At 41.6% G+C, this 21,691-nt stretch overlaps 3 protein-coding genes across 13 annotated transcripts; 1 reads left to right on the top strand and 2 right to left on the bottom strand.

Moving 5' to 3' along the window:
* Positions 1-147: 147 nt before the first annotated feature.
* On the bottom strand, positions 148-2,141 carry LOC102705360 (stress-related protein). The gene is made up of 3 exons (XM_006658037.2): positions 2,028-2,141; positions 1,695-1,946; positions 148-932 (listed from the first exon to the last, which is right to left on the bottom strand). The coding sequence occupies exons 1-3, from the start codon at positions 2,049-2,051 to the stop codon at positions 411-413; spliced, it is 798 nt and encodes a 265-aa protein (XP_006658100.1). The 5' UTR covers positions 2,052-2,141; the 3' UTR covers positions 148-410.
* A 1,547-nt stretch (positions 2,142-3,688) lies between these two features.
* LOC102704826 (probable histone-arginine methyltransferase CARM1) lies at positions 3,689-10,501 on the bottom strand. 2 transcript variants are annotated; one of them, XM_015839769.2, is made up of 16 exons: positions 10,127-10,501; positions 9,913-9,990; positions 8,946-9,054; positions 8,146-8,289; positions 7,864-7,967; positions 7,681-7,779; positions 7,528-7,597; positions 6,983-7,079; positions 6,753-6,807; positions 6,103-6,186; positions 5,683-5,760; positions 5,485-5,588; positions 5,224-5,396; positions 4,976-5,133; positions 4,407-4,483; positions 3,689-4,204 (listed from the first exon to the last, which is right to left on the bottom strand). In XM_015839769.2, exons 1-15 carry the CDS (start codon positions 10,328-10,330, stop codon positions 4,448-4,450), a joined length of 1,593 nt encoding a protein of 530 aa, XP_015695255.2. In that variant the 5' UTR covers positions 10,331-10,501; the 3' UTR covers positions 3,689-4,204; positions 4,407-4,447. The 2 variants fall into 2 exon arrangements, with proteins under 2 accessions (XP_015695255.2, XP_006658954.2); XM_006658891.3 differs by lacking the exon at positions 4,407-4,483 and having other exon boundaries at positions 3,875-4,204.
* Positions 10,502-12,068: 1,567 nt separating this feature from the next.
* Positions 12,069-20,661, top strand: LOC102704539 (probable indole-3-acetic acid-amido synthetase GH3.11). Of its 10 annotated transcripts, XM_015839757.2 has the most exons (8): positions 12,069-12,289; positions 12,464-12,553; positions 14,588-14,647; positions 14,770-14,858; positions 15,237-15,987; positions 17,547-17,648; positions 18,406-19,220; positions 19,641-20,661. In XM_015839757.2, exons 5-8 carry the CDS (start codon positions 15,629-15,631, stop codon positions 20,207-20,209), a joined length of 1,845 nt encoding a protein of 614 aa, XP_015695243.1. In that variant the 5' UTR covers positions 12,069-12,289; positions 12,464-12,553; positions 14,588-14,647; positions 14,770-14,858; positions 15,237-15,628; the 3' UTR covers positions 20,210-20,661. The 10 variants fall into 10 exon arrangements, with proteins under 10 accessions (XP_015695243.1, XP_015695245.1, XP_015695244.1 ...); XM_015839759.2 differs by lacking the exons at positions 12,069-12,289; positions 12,464-12,553 and adding an exon at positions 12,781-12,920; XM_015839758.2 differs by lacking the exons at positions 12,069-12,289; positions 12,464-12,553 and adding an exon at positions 13,107-13,774.
* The last annotated feature ends 1,030 nt before the right edge of the window (positions 20,662-21,691 follow it).

Below are 21,691 nucleotides of genomic sequence, written 5' to 3'. Positions count from 1 at the left end.
ACGCCGGAGCAAAACGACACGATAACAGAGCGCTCTAGTACCGCCACTACTACTAGCAGCCTAGCAGATACAATGGGCAGGAATCGCCAAAGGATCTATAAAGCTAAGCCAATAGAATCAGCTTACCTGCATCGACAGCAACCGAGATAACAACAGAAAAGCTCAAAGCCTAATTGCACTGGATTAGCTAAAGATTGCGACATCAACCACAGTTTTATACAAAACCAGGATTGGGAAAACGTACGCCACACAAAGTAGAGCTAGTAAAACACCATCGTCCATGAGAACGTCGTCACATGCATCATCATCTAAAACACCATCTGTTCCCTGAGTGCCCACTCTTATTCAGTTCAGGACTTCAGGCGAAGGCTACCCATCACCACCTTCAGGCGGTGACCTGACGACCTCCACTACTGGGTCTCTGCCTCCCCCTGCAACGGCTGGGTCTCCGGTGACGACGACGACGCAGGCGGTGCGCTGCCCTCGCCGAAAACCTTGGCGATGCGCTCGGTGGGGATGGCGGGGAGGTACTGTGCTCCGGTGTAACCCTTGTCAGCTGCGGCGGCGATCACCTTGTTGTACTTCTCGGCCCAGTAGGCGGCGGTAGGCACGGCGATCTGCGCCACCTGGGGGAACAGCGGCAGGTTGTTCAGCGAGCGCCAGGTGGAGACGGCGAGGTGCTCCGCCGCCGGCTCGTAGCGCACGTAGAGGTCCTTGGCCACCGGCTGGATCTTCCCGTACACGTCCTTGGCCACAGGCTCCACCTTCCCGTACACGACGCGTGCGCCGCCGGTCACGCCCGACTGCTGCACCTCGGCGGTGAGCTCCCTCGCCACGTCCGGCAGGCCGCGGGCCACGGCGCAAGCTTTGGCGGAGGCGGCCTTCAGCGTCGGCGGGAGGTGTCGGTCCAGCTCTTGCACGGCATCATCCACCTGCCATTTTTCAATCCACATCGGTCAGCAAGAACACAATTCCTACCGTGCTTCCAAATTCCTAGAACAATTAGCACCGATTTCTACCACAAGCAATCCTCAAAATCAAACTATGCATTGCAAGTAACAGCACTGAAATCAATTTGGAGTCAAATCTAAACAGACTCAATTCCTATAACAATTAGTAGCACCGAATACTACCACACGAAGCAACCCTCAAAACCATATTCTGTATTGCCAAGCAAGAACACAATGAAATCAAATTGGAATACATCGAAATGGAGTCGTCGGCAAGCTGTACCACTGTTCTTCGTCACCTCGGAGACTCCGCCAGATGCTAGAATGCGCCGGAATCAAAGGAATCTACCGTGGGGCGGACTCGACGCACCACCACGGGAATCCCGTACGGGGACAAATTCTCCACCAAAGCTTGCCCATCCTTGTAGGCCCCAGCCACCACGCAGGCACGCACCCCAAGAAAATGACCCATCCTATGGCTGAGGTTAGCCATCCCTGCCCGGGGGCCCCGCGTCGGAGCAATCATGCAGCGCACCCAAAAAATCTAGCGGCGCAAGGTAACGACACGACACCCATCCCCTGCTAACGTGCGCCGCCGCAGCGGACGGCCACCTCGGCCAGCGAGCGAACCGCACCACCGTCGGTTCGTGGGAGAACGGTGAGCGGGCGTGACCGACCGACGGTGTCGTGGACGGTGGGTGAAAGAGGGGTTGGGGAATCGGGATTGTGTGCAGGTGGGGGTACCTTGCGGTCGACGAAGGCGAGGACGTCGAGGGGCACGCCGTGGAAGCGGCCGTAGACGGGGCCGACGACGCCCTTGACGGCGGACTCGACGGCGTCGACGCCGGGGCGGAGCGGGCCGGCGTGGTCCTTGGCCAGGCCGTAGAGCCCCGCGAGGCAGATCGTGGCCTGCGCCGCCGCCACCTGCACGAACTCCAAGTACCTCAGCTTCGGCCTCCTCACCTCCTCCTCCTGCTCCACCTCCACCTCCCTCTCCTGCAAATCCGAACCAAATCAGCATCAAATCCCACCCCAAACGAGCATCAATTCGAACCGACACCAACGAATCGCGCTCACCACTTGCGGGTTGGGCTCCGCCATCTGCCGGAATCCGGAATCGAGGCCGCGAGGGCTTCCGCTTTCTAGGACTCGGGGTAGACGAGAGCGAGACGAAGACGAGACGAGACGATTGGAAACGGACGGATCGGGAGACGGGGGCTGGGTGTGTGTATATAGGCGAGGAGGGAGACGGCGTGCCGGCCGTCCGATTGGTTCGATCTGGGCCGTTGGTACGGCGCGAGAATGCTCTGGAGCGGGTCCGCCACGTCGTGGCTCTCGTGAGGGACACGTGGAGCCGGGCCCTGTCCACGTCGGGCGCTAGGCTCTTTTACTACTCAGAAACGTTTGGCTGAAATTAAGCCTAAGTAAAATGACTAATAAATTAAAAAAATATTTATGATTAAAATTTTATATTTGTTAATAATCTAGAATTAAAAAAGTAAATAACGGTTGAAAAGAATCATAAGATCATATCTAAATTTAAGTTAAAAGTTTTAATTTTTTACCATATAAAGATAATACTCCATCCACATTAACATATTACTGAATACGAGGCGTCTAGTACTTATGAATCTGGATATATTTTTTTATCAAAATTTGTTTTCACATCAATACTCGTCCATCTGTGTGCGTGATGGCGTGGGGGCGGCCGAAGTGGGTCAAGGGCGGTGATGTCGATTCTGGTTTCTAGAAATTTCTGTTTGTGCTGTTGCAGTGTACCTGTGCTCTAGCAAAGTTAGCAATGACGAGGGGTTGGTTTGCTTCAGCGTCAAGAATTCAAGATGCGGATTTGTGACGATTCAGACATTCAGTTAGCGATGAAGTTGCATTGATGTTTGACGATGATATTTAGGGAGAAGTTTCTTCAGTCCAGAGTTGTTCACCGAACGAGTAACAGCCCGTCAGCCGTGGTTGCGGCACATTAGTCGATGGACCAGACCAATAGGTGAAAATGCAGGACGGCTATCCCGTTATACATTTCTAGTCTACTACTCCATCCCAAAATAAACGAATATGTATCAAACGTTTTGACTATTCGTCTTATTTTAAAAAATTATTAAAAAATTAAAAATTTTAGTGACACGTAAAGTTCTATTCATGTTTCATGTTTTATCTTGTAATAACAATAATACTTATAATTTTTTAAATAAGACGAAGAGTAAAAACTCTATTTAAAAACTCGAAAAATTTATTTATTTTAGGACGGAGGTCTAGATCGTAAGAATCTGTGTTTATAAAATCATGTTCTCTACCTCTTCGACAATCCAATTTTTTATCTAGTGATATAACAATCTAGAGTTATTAAATCCGATAACTAAAAGGAATCCAATTTTTTTCTGCTATCTACTGTCTAGGCCTTTAAATCTAAAGGATTTTAGGAATAAATTTGGACTAATACTCGTCCAGATTAAGTCATAGTCATATAGGATGGAGGAAGTAGCTTTTGAACTACTAGCTAGCTAGCTTTTCATCTGACTGACTTGCGTCGCTAAGCTGTTTTCCCAATGGCTCTTCTGTACAGCAGGAGTCCACGCTAGCAACCACCAATCTCCCGCAGGCATTGTCTGAAATTGCCGGGATAATCTGCATCATGTTGCCAGAAAAAAAGGGATTGTGCTGGCAGTTAAAAAATCAGCCATCCGTTAGGTGATATGTATCTGATCGGCTACAACAGAAGCACATGAACGAAGTAAAATAGCCACCAGATACATTTCATTGCAGAGAGCTATGATAAACTTAGATTTTGAGCGTGAGGTCCACTAAAGCGAACACGGCTCATAACAAAGAGCACCGGCATTCAGTTGACCCAACACGAAAAATCGTTTATAAGAAACAATAATACATAACAACATACACAATCATCATTCTAGTTAAGGCGCCTTTGACGTTGAGCTTTCCCTGCAAACAGATACACTTATTGTATTTGACCTTTTTTAAAATATAAGGGTGCAGACACGAGCACAATTAGCTACAGCTGCACAACTTCTCGTACACAACGAATGTGATGTTAGCCACTGACAGCTAACGCCTAGCAACATCAGGTAGGAGCATACTGTTGTACAGGCCTGGAGTTGTTCGCCTGAAGCAAGAGTGCAACTCCGGTCTCCGAGCTATCTAGCGAAGGCTGCAGAATCTTGGTCCGGTTCAATCGTTATACTAGGGCTAAGACCATCTTGCATCTGCTGCTCAGATCCCTGTTTGCAGTAAAAGTGTTAGATATATAGCAAGCAAATGCACAACATTTATAGCATTAAAGCTGCCAATAAGTAACAATTTGGGCGTTTAAATGGCAAAAAAATCTGAATTATGAATTTAATTCAATTTTTAATAAAGTCTGCTGTCACAAAAAACCTTGCAAACAAGCATTCCATGTTTGTCACCCTAAAAACTGTGTACCTGCTAGTCTTGCCAACGTTCAATAGCTGAGGCCAGACAAACTAATCTTGTCCGCAGTGATAGTCCCACAGAGGACTCTGTAATGCAATTAAACATAGCTATTGGTAATCAAAATACTTGTATCAACTTATTATTGCATATTTGCACACATGTTTCGATTAGATCTCTCAAGTAACTCAGGTAAGAATTGTATGACCAACCCCCATTCTTTATGTGGTAATGTATATAATTTCTAAAATTAAGTGATTTTTTTTTCATATTAGCTCTTGAACTTGTATATTTATGTTGCATCTGTGCAATGCATAACAGCGTAGGCATATTGCTGGCAAGATTAAAAAGCCCAGAGTGCTATCTAGTCATCCAGCAACGTACAAGCCAAACAGCCTACTACATGGGTAAGTCAAGTACAGGATTATGTGCCTTGGAGGAAATACTACATAATATGGTGATTTTCCAGTGTTGCCACAGTTATGCCAGAAGCAGATATATGGATGGGATATAGTGCATGAAAATAATTATTAAACAAACATCCCTATTGCCCTTCAAGTACTTAACAGAAAACAACTTACCTGTTGCTGCAAAGATGGTAACTGCTGCTGTTGTTGGTCTTGTTGCACAACATAGGGTTGTGGCTGAGACAGCCTGTAGTATGGCTCCTTGAGTTCAAGTTTGGCTGTGGATGTCTGCAGAATGCCACCTTGTTCAGCACCCTCACCCCACATTTTAGCTTCCAGAAATAACCAAAAGAGCAAGAACCATCAGCTTCAAGTACAATAGATTAAAAAACTGACAACAAATGAAAAGGCAAATGTCCAACCTGACATCGTCAAGTATATCGTGTAGCTTTGTGCACTGTGGGCTACCAGATGAAGTCGACCCGTTATTTCTTGTCCAGCCATGACATACAATGGCTGTGAAAGTATGCATCGTAGTTGGTACCAGTGAGTTGTCGGAGAGCCTGGAGCAGTGGTAAGCCACCTTTGGACAGTGCTGTATCAAAACATCAAAACACCCAGATTGTAGCGGTAGAAGCAGATGAGAGACAATATAGGCTGAAATAAACCAACATAGCACTGACCTCCCATTGAACAATACATCAAACCAACAAGCTAGCCCATGCACCCTAGTGCCAACAGAGGCCACAAAATTTAGAGGAATGTCAATCTCGTAAAGCTCCTCTTCCTGGCAAAGAAAGGAAAAGATGATGAATTTTGTAGAGAAAAGGTATATAAATTTATCTTTACTTTCAGTCTCATTTCCAATAGAACATATTTACCTTCATGCTAGTGAAATCAAGCGTGTGATATGTAGGTGGAGATACCAATAATCTTGGATCGAATGCATCCACCACAGGCTGCATGAGAATTGCAGGACACTTCAGATTTGTCAAGTAGTCACTCTAATCAACATTGCGGTCTTGGGTCATCTAGAATTACTAAAGTAATAGCCATTCACGGGGGTCTCAAATCTTGGGAGTAACCACTGGGGTTGGGAATCCAGGTGGGTAATTAAAGGATTTTAGGCCACAGTAAGGCAGTAAGAGTATATTGAACTGTTTTTTGTTATTTTTAAATTGAGGGGTACCTTTATCAGATCTTGTTGGAAATTAACAGCAGTCAAAAGTGGAAAAGAAAAATGGTGAGATGCTACTAGATCGGACCAACTCACTTGGTAAGACTAAGATAAAAAGTAGTACCTGTGAAAAATACCCCTGGAATGCTGAGCCATGCAAAGGTGTAAGATCAACACCAAAAAAGTTATGCTGCTGCCAGAAGAGAGCCTGCAGAGACACAACCCAAATATAACGATGAATCAAATTAAAGAGACGCTTAGGATTGAAATGGCATCCTTTCAGCAAGGATAATATACTAGTTCGACAACATGAGAATAAATAGGAAGTGCCCACAAGGTGGTTTTAACCCCCCACCAGCATCATCATACAAAATATGAGATTTTTTCCACAGAGAGCAAATGATGTGCTAAACACACACAAGAGAGCTGTGCATATTTGTATTAAGACAGAAAAGAGCTCACTAACATGGTCCATTTGACATGAAAATGAACCTTCAGACCAGGAAACAAGAGGGTACAAATGGGGGTGGGGGAAGACAAAAACAGACACATTCTCACAGTTGAGAGTCCATTTATCAATATCTCCTAACTAAAGAACTTTCAAGAATAAGTATGATTCTTGAAAACATTTTGGACATTTTCCGATCGATTCCAACTGTTTTCACCCCAACGTGCACATGGTAATGTACAAGGAGATTAGAAAAGCCTCACTAGGAGCACTGGATAATAAGATTGTAAGGTAAAAGTAGGAAAAAAGGGAGTATGATGCTGTACCTTGTTTGCCATTTCAACGTAGAGGTATTCATCGGAAAATGGAGCCATATGAATCCTAGGAAATATTTAACATATCAAGCAGCAGTGAGTGATTCTGAATACCAAAGAGTGGCTAAAAGAACCATCTGAACTCATTTTGGCGAATACTTTCAGCTAATAGATATATTCTGACGTTTTAATAAGCACAGGTGATTTAGTGAGCAAATCCTAATCAAACTCCCAAAGATTACCTTCCAGTTGTTGGAAACATTTTACCGCCTGGCACAAGGAATCTGTCTCTAGCTATAACATATGACTCCAACATTCTTTCGTTCACCAACAGGGTCCCTAAAGAATTATAAACAAAACAAGTCACTACATATAAACATATACAGAAACAAGTTCACTGTCCTATACCAAAATTGAATTCAAATAACAATAGAACATTTCAAATGTCGGCTAGTATACACAGGGTATTAAATTATTTAGTGAACATGGTGCATGGTGCAAGCAGTGTCACTTATCCAATCACCATTAGGCAAGTGCTTAACCCATATGATACGTTAAAACAAACAATGATGCTAACAATGGATAGTTTGTCTACAAATATAAATACAGCAAATTTTATAACAGGATTAACAGATGACAATAAAACCCAGTAATACTTATCCATCACCTAGCTGCAATACGTATGGAAGTTATCCATGAACATCAGGTATAAGATGTAAAGCAAGAGCACCAAAACTGTAGGCTCTGGTGATAGAGATGCTCCAGAAAGTTTGTCAGTAAGGCATACCCATAGGCTCTGAAATGAGTATGTCAGCTTTCTCTGGAAGTTCAACTTCCTCAACTTTGCCTTTGATGACCTAATTAAGATGGAGAGACTGATTTATTTTATGGTAAAGAAGAAGACTGAAAGTTATCAGATCCAGCTGGCACAGAAACAAACCGTTATTCTTTGTCCAAGAGATGGGTTTCCAGAAATAAGACGCTGAGCATGTTCAGCCATTTCGGATGCCTCAACTGCATATACATGTCTGGCACCAGCCTGACATTAACATATAAAACATTATCTATTATGTCATTCAAAAACAAAAAAGTTAGGTTAGTTATGAAGAGTGTCGAAGGGTACCTGTGCAGCAAATAATGAAAGAATGCCACTACCAGCTCCAACATCAACAACTACTCGACCCTCAAAATCGGACCGATTTTCCATTACAGCAGCATAGTATGTTCCTGGGGTAAAAGATTGTATACTAATTACGTATAGGCAGGAATGTAAGCTTTATGCAATTCTTTTAGTAAAAGAATTGAGTGAAGTGAGAACGGTAAAAAATGGTGACAGCTGTCAACATTTTTGTAAGTAAAATCATTATATAACTTCCAACACTTTAACAATAGTATAGATACTGACCTGTCCTGACAAAGTCTTGCAACATATTTTGCTGATGTAATAACTGGCCATAGTAGTGAAAATACATCTTTGCTGATGACGCCTCGATTTTTGTATCAAATCTGCTCTTAGAACCAACTATTACTCCATTTTCCAAGGATTTGCCTGCCAAAAAGCAGCAATATGTTGAAAATAACAAATCTATGGCATTTTCCATGAAATAAAGGCCAATTACTCTGACATCGCTGTTGTCATAAGTTTTGAGATTAACATGTCACTGTTATCTCTTAGTTGCCAATTTGCTTGGTCACAAATAACACTTTTGAGAAAAGGAAACAAATAAACAAAGAAGCACAAGAAAAATGATCCGAGTCTTAATGCATATTCTTCAAAATAACATGCATTAAATATAATCATGAATGATGTAGTTTGATTTCATTAAATTATAGTTATCCTTGAGCATAACTGGATGTGTAGATATAAAGCAGTAAGGATGCTACCTCTATGAATGCCTGATAGCATTAAATATTTTTATCAGGTTAGGCACGATTAAACATGTAAGTTAAATGGCATTGTGCATTTCATTAGAAAGTAGAGCTAGGACAATATATCAAACCAAAGTAATCATTATCTAGTCTCAAACACACTTGGTATTGAAGGGAATCTATTGGCACTACCAACTGATACAGATATGGAGAGGATGTAATTGACTTGTGCACGATGATCTGAAACTAGCATTGAGGCCATGGGCCCATAACTCAGAAGTAATGCAACAAAATAAGCTAGTGGAATTATCTGAAACAAGAAATGAAAGGACAAACCAGCTTCTCCACTAATCACTCGGTGTTTCCATTGTTGAAAAGCTAAATAGAAGGCTTTGCTCTCAGCTTCTGTCCTAAGAACAACCTTAATTGCTCTTGAATATGACTTCTGCCTCAAAGAATTGAGAGTTAACATGCAGCCATTTAATATGTGCTACAAGAAAGTTCCAATAGAAAAGGCCAAACAATGATCTACAAATTGCCACATTACCTTTACCTCTAGGCAACATTACCAGAAAATCTATGCGGAAGTTATTTAGCAGGCGATAACAAAGAAGTGTAACACAGCAGTCAGAAGGAAATCCAACTTTATACCATAAAAACAGGCCACAAACTATCTAGAGTTCTATAAGCCTGACTTTAAGACAGGCAGGAAAATCATCAGTTAGTTATGCTTTGCCTCTCAATCATTGATCAAGTGCATATTCTTTGCCGTTTCGGAAAGTAGCTTTTAGTATATTTAGGACGGTGTCTATAGAAATCACCATCACATACCAAAGGGACGTGCATTCCATCCTTTTATTTAGTTGTTTGAACTAGTATTCATACAAGACTCTAAGTTGACTTTGTAAAAAAATATGGCCCAAAAAAGTGTCGCAACAACAAAGTTGAATGTGAACTGTGTCATGTTATGCAATCGATAATCCCAACATATTCACCCCAGATAAAAATTCACCAACTTTAATTCGAGACATCTTCAAAACAAAATTACTGTTTGTATGCCTCTAGTTGTCTACACTGCAACAATCAATCCTTAAGATCATGTGGAAATTGGACGAGCTGAACAGTGGAGCTGCTTGAGCAGGATACAGGCATACTGCACCAGGAATTGGACTGGTTATTATACTGGAAAGCTCAGTATGGATTTCAGTGTGTGTCAGAAGTATGAATTTCAACAGAAGAATGTACAACATTAATAAACAGAAGCACATATTAACTAAGAAATGGAGAAATTACTGAAGAGTACCTCCTCCTCCTGCACACCGTCCTTAGCCTCCGACTCGCCGCTCACGCACAGCCACTCCGTCGGCCCCAGCTTATACATCTGCAAATTCCAAAATCTCACTCTCCAATCGCATGGAAACAGCGGTCACCTCCCAGAACCCCACGAAATCGAATCCTACATCCTACGTCACTCCCACGGTCCCACTAAATCACCTAGATCACGGAGGAATGAATACCTGCGCGTCAGAGAGATCGATCTCGAGCGTGTGCTTCGCCTGAGTGTCCCCGGGCCAGACGAGGCTGAGGCCCGGGGCTCCGGATGCGACGTCCCCGCCGAACACGGCCGTGGCACCGGCAGTGGCCTCCGGCGAGGCGGCGCCGGCGGAGGAGGAGGAGACGTGGGAGAAGGAGATGTTCGGGAACAGGTCCGGCGACGCCATTGGAGCGCGGGGGGTCGGATCCGGGAGGCCTAGGGTTTTGGGGCGCCGCGAGAGGAGGAGGAGGCTAGGGTTTTGGGCGGAGGCGCGCGCGCGGGCGGGCGAGAGGAGGGAGGTGGCTTTGGCTTCCGCCTCGCGGGGTGGAGCTGCTGTTGGTACGCGTGGCTAGGTGGACTGCACTGTGCAACCGCAGACCTCTCCCCTGTCTTGTTCATCATCATGGCATTTTTCTATGTAAGACCCTGTCTAGATTAAAAAAAATTTAGAATAAAGATCATGTTGGAGGTTTGACCGGTTTTCGGACACGAATGAAAAAACAAATTTTATGGCTCGCCTGAAAACCGCGAGACGAATTTTTTGAGCCTAATTAATCCGTCATTAGTACATATAGGTTATTGTAGCACTTATGGCTAATCATACACAAATTAGGCTCAAAATATTCGTCTCGCAATTTATCTCGTAAGGTGTCGAATGATTCGATGTGATGTTTTTGGAAAAACTTTTTGGGAACTAAACCGAGCCTAATTTTATTCGCCGTGCCATTTTCTATAATAAGATTAGATGATTTGCGGTATAGTCTATGGTTACTCCCTCGTACTTTTTAATTTGACGATCTTAAATTTTTTGCGTCTACTATCATTTATTTTATAAAAACACATAATTATCTTATTATAATTTGATTTATACTGTAAAAAACTTCAAGCATGATATAATGTTACATATTTTAAAATGTTTTAAGTTATTATGACCACGTTTTCGACATCTCAAACAGTGAATTTCGTGTAAAATATTTTTCACTTTGTACTCTCTTCATTTTTTATGTACATAAAACTACCTCAAACCTATAGCTTTGGCGAATTTCTATACATTATCACTGATAATGGGACCACCTATCAGTGGCGGGTGGGATTTATCCTGATCGTACGCGTAATGACAGACGAGAGCTAATTAAAGCCGTCGCTTTATGGGCTTTACCGGGCAATGTGTCGACCTTTGCTACTGACAGAGACAAACAGGTGGTTCTTATATAGGAGGGGCTATAAGCTGGCTAAATGCGTGAAAAAGAGAGGGAATGAGAGAGTGTAAGCGGACTGTAAGCTTGTAGCCAGCTCGGGCACAAGAACTAAGAAACTCTATGAGAATGACATGTTGGTTCTGCATTAATGATGAAAAGTTAACTACTATATGGGTAAGCTACGAGAAAGCCATAAAAAGTCTTATAGCCAGCTTGTTGACTATATTATTAGCCTTGCTCAGAGTTAAGAGCAAGTTCAATAGTATAGCCAACTACTGGCTCCAATTCATCTATAGCCAATTTATACAATAGTTAGCTACGAAACATATATTATTATGTTCCGTATGTCATATATACACTGCGTTTTAATATCTGCGTTGTGGCTGGCTACAAATTTATAGCCCACTACTTTTCTCTCTCATCTCTTATCCCATTAAAATATAATTGCAGCCGATTTATAGCCTACTATGGTACCTGCTCTAATTTAAATTAAAGTGCTTTGGTTCAAGGTCACATTTGTTAATATGGTTTGTTTTTTCAGCCCAAGTTTTCATGGGCCGTGAGCTACATGCAAGGAAATTTCGTAATGGGCCAAATGTCAACAATACTATGGTCCATAGGCCGATTTAATCGTTAGGAGGGATGGGCCGGACCGAAGCGAACTCCATTTCCTACTCCTCTCTCTCTCCGGCCTCGTCTCGACGCCTCCTTCCTCTCACGGCGGCCGCCGGCCGCCAGAGACCGGTGGCGATCTGGCTCCCATCTCCTTCATTCGCCGCGCCTTGCGCCAACCCGCCAGGCAGGCTCGAGATCATTCCATCCCGTACCATGAGAGCTTTGCCTTCCACCGTCCTGGGTTTTGCACTTTTGCATATATCGATTCTTCAGGTCGTCTTCGCTGCGATCCTGGAGGACGCCGCCGGAGCAAAGCCGGAAACATCGCCGCAGTGAGCAACATTCTTACGCTTTTTTTAGGCTGAGTCAACGTTCGAGTGACATTTCTTAGGCTTATATCGCCACCAGTTTGTTTTGGCTGCTCATCACTAGTCGTAAAATAGGGAGAAAATCAGTTTGTGTCAATTTGATTGCAATTGTTGTAAATCCTTTTGCCAATTGAACAGTGCCGCCATGGAAGGAGCAGCAGAAGCTTCCCCCATCAAAGGAATTCGAAGGAGCGCGGCACAAAGAGGCGCCGAGAAGTCATAGATGAGGTACCCACCCCAATCATCTCATTTGATAAACCAAGCAAAAAGTATTGGATGCTCGATGAGCGTGTGTGGCTTGAATTCTTTCCTGAAACCGACGCGTGCCTGGAGAGCGATCGATCCTTGATTCCTTGGTTGGGTGCAATCTGCTGACGTCTTCTGTGCTAGCCGTAGGTTGGTAGGGTTGTAGTGGTATAGGCTGGTCCTGTGCTCTCTTATCTGGTCAGTTCATTCTTCGGTGTCCCCCACCATCCTAATGCAAAGGGAAACTAGGTCAGGGAGGGGACACGCCACTGATGAGATATGGATGGAGGGAGGGAGGGACCTCCCTCCTGTCTTTCCCTGTTCTTGATGGAAAGAAAGGGGCACAAAGGTGGATGGTTTCATTTCCCAGAAGCACCAATCTCTGACTTACTTCTGCAGTTCTGCCTAAGCACAGTTCATTCCCCCCAAGCATGCTCGCGCTTCCATCATGAAAGCGTCCTTCTCGTTCAGCCTCACCTTCTTCACTTTCTTCTTTGGTCTATCCCAGATTTATGTGATGCTACAATTAAGTTTAAGTTATCGATTTTTTTTGTTTTACCTTTGTTTTAGCTTTGATATGTTTTATTTTTCTTTTGAAAAAAATTAGGAGACATGGAAACTGGAGATGCCTGCTCGATAGTTTTTGATATATTACATAATCACTAGCTTTACAATGATTCTGACTAGAGTGAACTATACTGGAGAACAAAAATGCAGAAAGTTACATGTAAGAAGCAGATTGTGCTGCTTGCCTAATGCTGTGCCCACTAAATGTTTGGTAAAATGTCGAAGCTCCAGAACAGAAGCATGTATGCATAGTAGCTGCTGAATGTTCCATTCTTGCACATGGTGTTATTCAGATCATGGTGTGTGCAAGCCACTTTGAAGAGGTTTTTTTTTTCTCGTTAGTTTCCCACAAGAACAAGGGGAAGGGAAGTTGTGGAGATATGACAATGATGATATTACATGGGATCGAATAACTTGTCTTTCCTGATTAATCTTTTCAACTTTAGCGAAGAATATGTGCACTGCTTCCCCTTTTCTGAAGGTAGTTAATGGATGAGGAGCACAGGGCATGGGCGCATGCAACTTTCTACCATCCTGTATTGCACTACCACAGGGAGTGCACCATATGCGGCGAGCATCCGCATACTGTAAATGCATACCTTTACCCTGAAAGGACAAGATAATATCATAAAGAAAGTACGATGCCTGGGATTGTCACCTACGCGTTTATTTAGTCAACTTCACCTTTTGAAATTGTCTAGGGTACAGTAGAATTTTCACTTTTGTTGGGAGAGTGTGATGTTCAATTGAAAGAAATTGGTATGTGAAAACAAATTAAATTTGCAGTTGTCGCCTCTATAACCAGGTTTAAGTAAATGGAGCTGATGTGCTGTCTTGAGCATATGCACACACAGGCTCTTTACCTTCCTGAGTAATCTGTTCATTTCATCATTGAATCATCATTGGATGCTTCAAGTTGAGGATGAACTTAGTACAGAATTTGGTGTTTGCTTATGGCCTATGTTTTGTTGATTCAGTGCCTCAGTGGTACCGAATTTGATGTTTGCTTATGGCCATAGGTTCAGTTGATTCAGTGACCTTGGGACATTAGGTATTACAAACTAAGGCTTGCATTGTTCCCCTCTAATGCATTTTATTACATGAAATCTTCAGATGCTGTTACAACTCCTGGAATAACTTTTTTTAGTGTACAAAATGTGTTCTTGTCTGCAGTGTTGTCTACTTTACAGGCCTGCTTCATTGTGTGCAACCTTGGGCAGCGACAGTTTGCGATTGTATTCCTTAGTTGCATTATTGGAAACTTTAGCATGATCTGACAAATATTGTTATTTGCGTGTGCACCTTTTGCTGATAATCTTGGTGGATGTTTTTTTTTCACTGGGATATTGTTTATCTATGGTCTATGTTCCTTGATTTGTCATTGTCAGCATCTCTATACCCAGTTCCATATGAAATTGAAGTCAAAAGAGTTCACATGTTTTTTTTCAGGAATTAAATTTGATCTGCTCTTCATGCTCAGTCCACGGGATTGTGTGGCAACGGAAACATGTGAGTTATTTTTCCTGTCTGCCCCCCTTTGACCATAAATCCACAATATGACCAGGATGGTTTGCACAACTCATTTATAGTTGGTAACTTAATACTAATATTATGATTTGTGAGTATTGTAGATGGTCTCTGCTTCTGGAGACTTTGGTTAGCATCAATCACTTGACAAACTGCAAAGAACAGAAATTCCTGGGATGAAGAAGAAATAACTGTCAGTTATAGTCCTTTGTTTGTATTCTTGTTTCTTTGTTACTTAGTCACCCATTAGATTATCCTTTTCCTTGATCACGGTTAATCATGTCCTTTTGATCTACCTGGTTTAGACTAGGTGGTGCATTTGTGATTAATTTGTTAACCACGATGCATGGCATCACCTGTTCTTGTTACATAAAACATTTCACACAAAAGATGGAAGGTGGCCAGGTTTACACTTGTATCACCACTCTTTAAGAACTTTAACTCAGTTCTAGATTTTCTGACCTATATTATCTATCATTTACAATAATGCAGTCCTTTACTTATTGGTTATCCAAATGCTGTGTCTTTTTGCTTATCCTTACTTGCCTCATGTTTTCTTCATGATGAGCAGTTTGTAGAGGTGTTTCAAGACTAGTGCAAATATTTCATATTTTACTTCACGAGAGAGGAGGCATTCTTAAAGGTACATCATGAGAAACAGGTGGAGTTCTACGTCACACAGCAAAACAAGGCAATGGATAATGGAGGACATGCCTGTTGATATAATTTTTTAAGTTTTCAACATATGATCACATCACATTGCACTTTTCAATAAAACACTACTAGCGGGAGTTCCAGAAATTGAGACACTGTCGTGTCCAGAAAGATAGCAAGTGGATCATCTTACATGGGCTGCACCGTCATATTGGTTCGGAATATTTCACATAAAGTGGAAATATTAAGAAGATATGCTTCTCAGATCATGCACCATCACACTATATAAGGGGCAAACAAGCTTCAGGTATGGTTACTTTGAGCTCTCGACTCCCCTTTCGAAATAATATCGATTGTAATTCTGCTTTTGTCTATAACATGGATGATACTAAGTTAGACTGCAAGGGAAATGATGTTCTTCAAGAGCTTGAGACACTGACAGTGAATGCCAAAGAAGCCCAAGAGTTCATTCTGACTAAAATCCTTGAGAGGAATCAAGCTACTGAGTACTTGAGCAAATTCATGAATGGGTCAAGAAATATATCTGCCTTCAAGAGACTTGTTCCAGTAGTTACATATGATAAGGTACAACAATACATTCTCAGGATTGCAACTGGTGAGGATTCTTCAATTTTATGTGGAGAACAAATAGTGGAGCTGCTTAGAAGGTGCGCCTTCATTCCAATGCTTTCATCAGTTCACATCTTTGCTTGACTGCTTGTGTATGGTAAAGATAGTAACATAGTAACTACCAACATATATTTGTTGGCAATCTGGCAGGACCCTACTTGTACAGCTGTACTTGCCTATGATAGAAGTTGGTTCTAGTGCAGTAAATGGTTAATGGGTGAAAAATAAGTATGCTTGTTACTTGCTAGGCTGCTTTCATGATCGCCATGTATCTGGAGGCAAAAACTAAGCTTCGCTTAGTATATTTTTAGCATGTTCTAGGTTAGAAATGATCTATCATACTAAGCTACTAATTTGTAAGCTACTAGGCGAAAATTATGCATTTCATGTAGTTATAAAATATAGCTTAAGGGCTTCTATGGAATGATTTGCTTGTGAAAAGAGGATGTCATGCTGTGATTCCTCTCGCTGTCTTGTTACAAAGTCTTCTCAACCTGCAACTCTGCAAGGCTCATTGCACTGTTCTGCTAAATACTACCTCCATCCCAGAATATAAGCATTTCTAGATTGTTTAGCAAAGATTAAGGTCAAGAACAAATTACTATGGTGTCCTTTAATAAATAAGGAATGCATGTGAGTGGGGGGATAGGTGAGGATAAAATGGTAAGAATCTTGAATGACAAGTGATTGATGGGACAAGTAGTATTATAAAGTGCTAGAAATGCTTATATTTTGGGAAAATATTTAAATGCTAGAAATGCTTCCATTTTGGGATGGAGGGAGTAGCTAAGATGGTCATGAAGTCAAATCATGTTGTATTCTATTTATTCTTGAAAACCAGCTAATATAAAATTTTATATATTTCTATATAGCAATTTGTACAAGCTATCTTGACTCAGGATTTTTTGAGTTATCCTTTCTATATGGAAGGACCGAAGAAACTAGCAAAGTACATAAAAAATTTTAAAAATATATTACCACCAAAGTATGTAAACATTTTCTCTTGATACAACCTTTGAGGACATAATTTTTCAAGAACATGCAGAAGAGACGTGAATATTTTGCATCAGGCAGAACAAAAGGAATAATGATAAATAATTTCCACAGTCAGACCCAGAATATACCCATCATAAGCAACCACAATCTAAAATAAACAACTAGGGACCACCTGCAAAAGAATAGATAGCAACTTGCCAACAAACTGAGATACGTCAGTTTACTGATTTGCATGTCTATATCATCTGCTTGAAAGACCCTCACATTTGATACATTCTCCTTAATCTGTCTTTACTGTCTTTAAAGAACTTACGGTTAAAGAGATACATCAGTTTACTAATTAACAAGAACTTACGGTTAAAGAGATACATCAGTTTACTAATTAACATGTAGTATATATCAACTGCTTCTTGAAGAAAAATCCTAATGTTCGATCCACGCTCCTTAACCTATCCCTCTTTACTGTCTTTAAAGAACTTCCTGTTAATAGTAGGCTTTACTGTGTTAATAGAACTTAATAGTAGGCCTTGCTATGTATTGTACTTGCTGCTATTTACTTAATGACCATGCTTTTGATGCTAACCACATCATTATTTTGTAGTTCGGGGACTTCGCAAGGTGAACCAAGATTGATGCCATCCATCTTAAAGGATCTTGACCGTCGAACCTACCTCTATAGCCTGATCATGCCTATCATGAGCAAGTAAGCTTATGTTTTGTTATGGATTTTATGTGGTTCTAACAACTTCATTACAGTGCTGGGCTCAGTTGTATGCCTAATCTGTTTTCTGCAATTTACCTAGCCTTCTTACTCTCTCAAAAGTAACGAGATTAAGTACCTGATTATTGCGTTAACCAATTTGCTGTCAACTGATAGTTGAATAAGAACTAAGAGTCATATATATTTACACTTATATGGGTACTTGATACCGACTGGAAAATGAAGTTTTGTTAAAATGGGCTGTACTGACAGATCCTAAGAGGGGTTGCTTTGAATGCTTCCTGTTTCTGACGTTTTCATATTTTTGGATTATTCGCGTTAGCTACACAACCTGGGTCCAGTACTACAGCTACAAGACAAAGCATTGGGCAACAGTTACCACATATGCCACTGACTTGCAGCTCAAAAACCTTAAAATAAGTTGAAATGTTTGGTTGCTGTTTTAGCAAAGTATCAGGCAATGCAGATATACATTCCCTACATCATACAACAAACCTACTGTTATGCACAGGTTGTTTTGGTGTTTCTAAGATCCCCACTATTAATGTTTTCAAAGGTAATTATGTTCAGTATGGTACCTGAATTTTGGACTAAACGGAATGGCATCTCCAGATATAACTTAAATGCTTTTGTTCCTGACTATTAATCTTCAGCCGAACACACGCCTTCTATATGTTTATCAAGAGTTTCCAGTCAGAATGTCTTGGAACGGCAATTTATGTCACAATCCAATCTGCAGGTACATATCAGGCCTTGATAAGGGGAAGGCTATGTATCTTCTCTTTGCGAAAGCTGAAACACTGACAAATTCTGGCATGCCGGTTCGATCAGTCCTCACTAGCTACTATAAGAGCCCTCATTTCCTTCACCGCAAACATGATTTGTACAACAATTATACCAGTCCTGATGAGGTCATTCTTTGTCCTGACAGCCAGCAGAGCATGTACTGCCAGCTGCTTTGTGGCCTGGTAGAACGCCAGCATGTTCTCCGTATTGGAGCAGTCTTTGCCTCAGCATTCCTTCGATCTATCAGCTTCCTTGAGCATCATTGGTGTGACCTTGTCAATGACATACGAATTGGTCAGCTCAATCCCAGTATCACCAGCCCAGCATGTCGTTTGGCCATGTTGGACTTTCTGGCATCACCCAACCCAGAGCTAGCTGATCAGGTTGAGGCAATCTGCAGCTGCGGATCATGGAAGGGAATTCTGGGCAGGTTATGGCCCAATGTTAAATATATCGAAGCTGTTCTTACGGGCACAATGGCACAGTATATCCCCATGCTGGAATTCTATGGTGGTGGTGGGATTCCATTGGTCTGCACGATGTATGCTTCATCAGAAAGCTATTTCGGTGTCAATCTGAGGCCACTGTGTAGCCCAGCTGACGTTTCTTACACCATCCTCCCAAACATGGCTTACTTTGAGTTCATACCATTAGAGGATGGCCTCAGGTTGACTGATCACGAGGAGATGGTAGAGAATGATAGGCTTGTTGGCCTGGTTGATGTCAAGGTTGGGTGCTACTATGAGCTTGTAGTTACCACATTTTCAGGTAAGAACAACTGCAGTTATATTATGGTTTTAAAAGTTTTCTTGGACTAAGCATATGTAATTATACTTAGAGCTACATCAGCTTTTACTCCAGATGTTAAAAGAACTCTTTCTTGAAATTAATTATATACAATGTTAATATGCACTATAATTTAATCAAAACTTTAATTTTCACAATACAATACATGTGTTAACAGTCAGTTATCTTTGCTTCAATTTATTTTTAATGATTAGACAAGTAAAACAGATTATTTATGCTCACTGACTATTGTTTATTAGCATAATAAATATATAGATGTAGTAAGTTCACGTAAAGGAAAACAAAATAAAACTACAAACCATTGCACTGCAAATATTAGGAAATTATGTAAGCCACTAGCTCACAAATACATGCCTCTTACTGACAATTATTTTCACCCAGGTCTTTACAGGTATAGGGTCGGTGATGTGCTTCAGGTGACAGGCTTCTACAACCAAGCTCCACAATTCAAATTTATTTGCCGGAGAAATGTCATCCTCAGCATTGATACTGACAAGACCAACGAGGAGGATCTCCACAACAGTATCACTGCTGCTAAGAAAATCCTGGAGAACCGAAATTACCTCCTCCTGGAGTACACTAGCTACACTGATACTTCCACTGTCCCTGGCCACTACGTGTTGTTCTGGGAGATCAAGTCCACCCATGATGAAAGCCCAACCCCTCTTGACTGTCAGCTCCTTGAGAGCTGCTGTGCTGCTATTGAGGAGTCGCTGGACTACGTCTACCGGCGTTGCAGAGCCCATGAGAAGTCCATAGGGCCTCTGGAGATACGGCTTGTTGAAGCTGGTGCGTTTGACGCTCTGATGGATCTATTGGTTAGCCATGGCAGCTCCATTAATCAGTACAAGACACTGAGATGTATCGAATCTGGCCTTGCACTGAAGCTGCTGAACTCCAAGGTCATTGCCTGCTTTTTCAGTCCCCGGGATCCTGAATGCAGCTTGTAAGCATTGAGGTAAATAACAATGTTTGCTTCTGTGCTTGATTGATATGCAATCTTACTACAATTAACAGAAATTAGTAGTCTGTGATACGATGGAATACAGGCATAAACGTTTGAAAAAAATAAATAAATGTTCTTATTTTAGATGCCTGCAGGGTTTAGGAGCTTCATTTCCAATCTGGTCAGATCAGCTTGTTGCCTGGATAACTGGATATAAATGTCTCCGCTGCTTAGATTTTCATTTGGATTTTAATTATTCAATGTTGAAGGACCAGAGTAACCAAATGAGAATCATATGTGCTGTTGTTGCTAAATCCCCTCTGTAGCCTGATGGGTGATCTGAACTCTTAACTGAGTGATATATATGTTTTGTTCCTATATATGCTGCTACTACAACTATTCCACTCTTGGCTTCTGTTAGTACTAGTAAAATGTCCATATGTGTGTTATTACGGAATTAAGACCATCATATATGCACATAGAGAATCTATTTTAAAATTCATATCTAATTAGAGATTGGTGTTAAGTTTTTAAAGAAAGAACGGTGAGTGGTCCCATATGTTTGAATTTGGGGGAGTCGGTGGTTGCCAGATTTACCGCACACCACCACGGCACCATCGCTAGATAGTGTATGCTAACAATTGTACTTTCCATTTCCTATTTAAGTTTCAATTCTTGGAAGCATGTCTGCATGCTAAACTGCCCACCAGTTAGGCAGTTACTGTAAACCTATAGGTCCATACAGCAATGGACGTATGTGCATTCCTGTCTCTCATCTTCTAGTCGTTTGCTTATCTGCTACATCCAAAAATTTAAATTTTAAAACTTAATTCTGAAATTGATTTAGAATATTTTTCATCATGCTCTATTTTTTAGCATTAGTTTTTTTAACCATTAATTAATAATACATGCATAAAAGATCTTTGGTACCTTCGTTTATTTTTCAATGGCTTATGAGCCGTAGGTGAAAGCCTGAAACAATCAGAGCATGCGTGTAGAGTTGTTGATTCTGCTGCTGGAAACATGATTCTGTGCTTGCTGGTTCATGCATGCTGGTTAAGTATACTCAACAACTTAGCAGAGAGAGGCTTAGGAAGAAGACGATGCCAGTGTGTCATGCAGCAGCGGCGTGTAGGCCATGGTATTTGTGTCTTGCATCCAGACAGCTTTACCTGGCTGAAGCTCTCTGCCGGTTTGATCCCCTGCTCTTTGCACCGGTCTGATGTTAACGTCTTGGTTGAGTCGTGCACGCATATTCTGCGTGTCGATGTCTTCAGTGGATGATTAGGTTGTGCACGGGCACTACCACTATACTTTTACCTAACATATGGATTTTATTTTTATCTCCGGTTCAACGATGTGCCATCGACAAAACTACGTTCTATAATGTATTATCAAACAACTTTTTATCTTTGTTCATGCCATCAGGGCTTGTCAAACTCTGTTAAGGTAGGGAACTTTACCATTTTACCACTAGGGCATCATA

The sequence above is a fragment of the Oryza brachyantha genome, chromosome 7 (genome assembly GCF_000231095.2).
Source record: "Oryza brachyantha chromosome 7, ObraRS2, whole genome shotgun sequence".
Classification (NCBI taxonomy): Eukaryota; Viridiplantae; Streptophyta; class Magnoliopsida; order Poales; family Poaceae; genus Oryza; species Oryza brachyantha.
Note: the sequence above shows the minus strand (reverse complement) of the source record. Positions and strands in the feature narration are given on the sequence as shown.

Coding starts and splice junctions, on each gene's coding strand:
- LOC102705360 (XM_006658037.2), bottom strand. CDS start 2,051: ATGGCGGAGCCCAACCCGCAAGTG. Junction 1,947..2,027: donor CGGAGCCCAACCCGCAAGTG/GTGAGCGCGATT, acceptor TCGGATTTGCAG/GAGAGGGAGGTGGAGGTGGA. Junction 933..1,694: donor TCGCCTTCGTCGACCGCAAG/GTACCCCCACCT, acceptor GAAAAATGGCAG/GTGGATGATGCCGTGCAAGA.
- LOC102704826 (XM_006658891.3), bottom strand. CDS start 10,330: ATGGCGTCGCCGGACCTGTTCCCGAACATCTCCTTCTCCCACGTCTCC. Junction 9,055..9,912: donor ACGGTGTGCAGGAGGAGGAG/GTACTCTTCAGT, acceptor TCTTTGAGGCAG/AAGTCATATTCAAGAGCAAT. Junction 8,290..8,945: donor AGTGATTAGTGGAGAAGCTG/GTTTGTCCTTTC, acceptor GCTTTTTGGCAG/GCAAATCCTTGGAAAATGGA.
- LOC102704539 (XM_015839757.2), top strand. CDS start 15,629: ATGGTTACTTTGAGCTCTCGACTCCCCTTTCGAAATAATATCGATTGT. Junction 17,649..18,405: donor ATCATGCCTATCATGAGCAA/GTAAGCTTATGT, acceptor TCCAATCTGCAG/GTACATATCAGGCCTTGATA. Junction 19,221..19,640: donor TGTAGTTACCACATTTTCAG/GTAAGAACAACT, acceptor ATTTTCACCCAG/GTCTTTACAGGTATAGGGTC.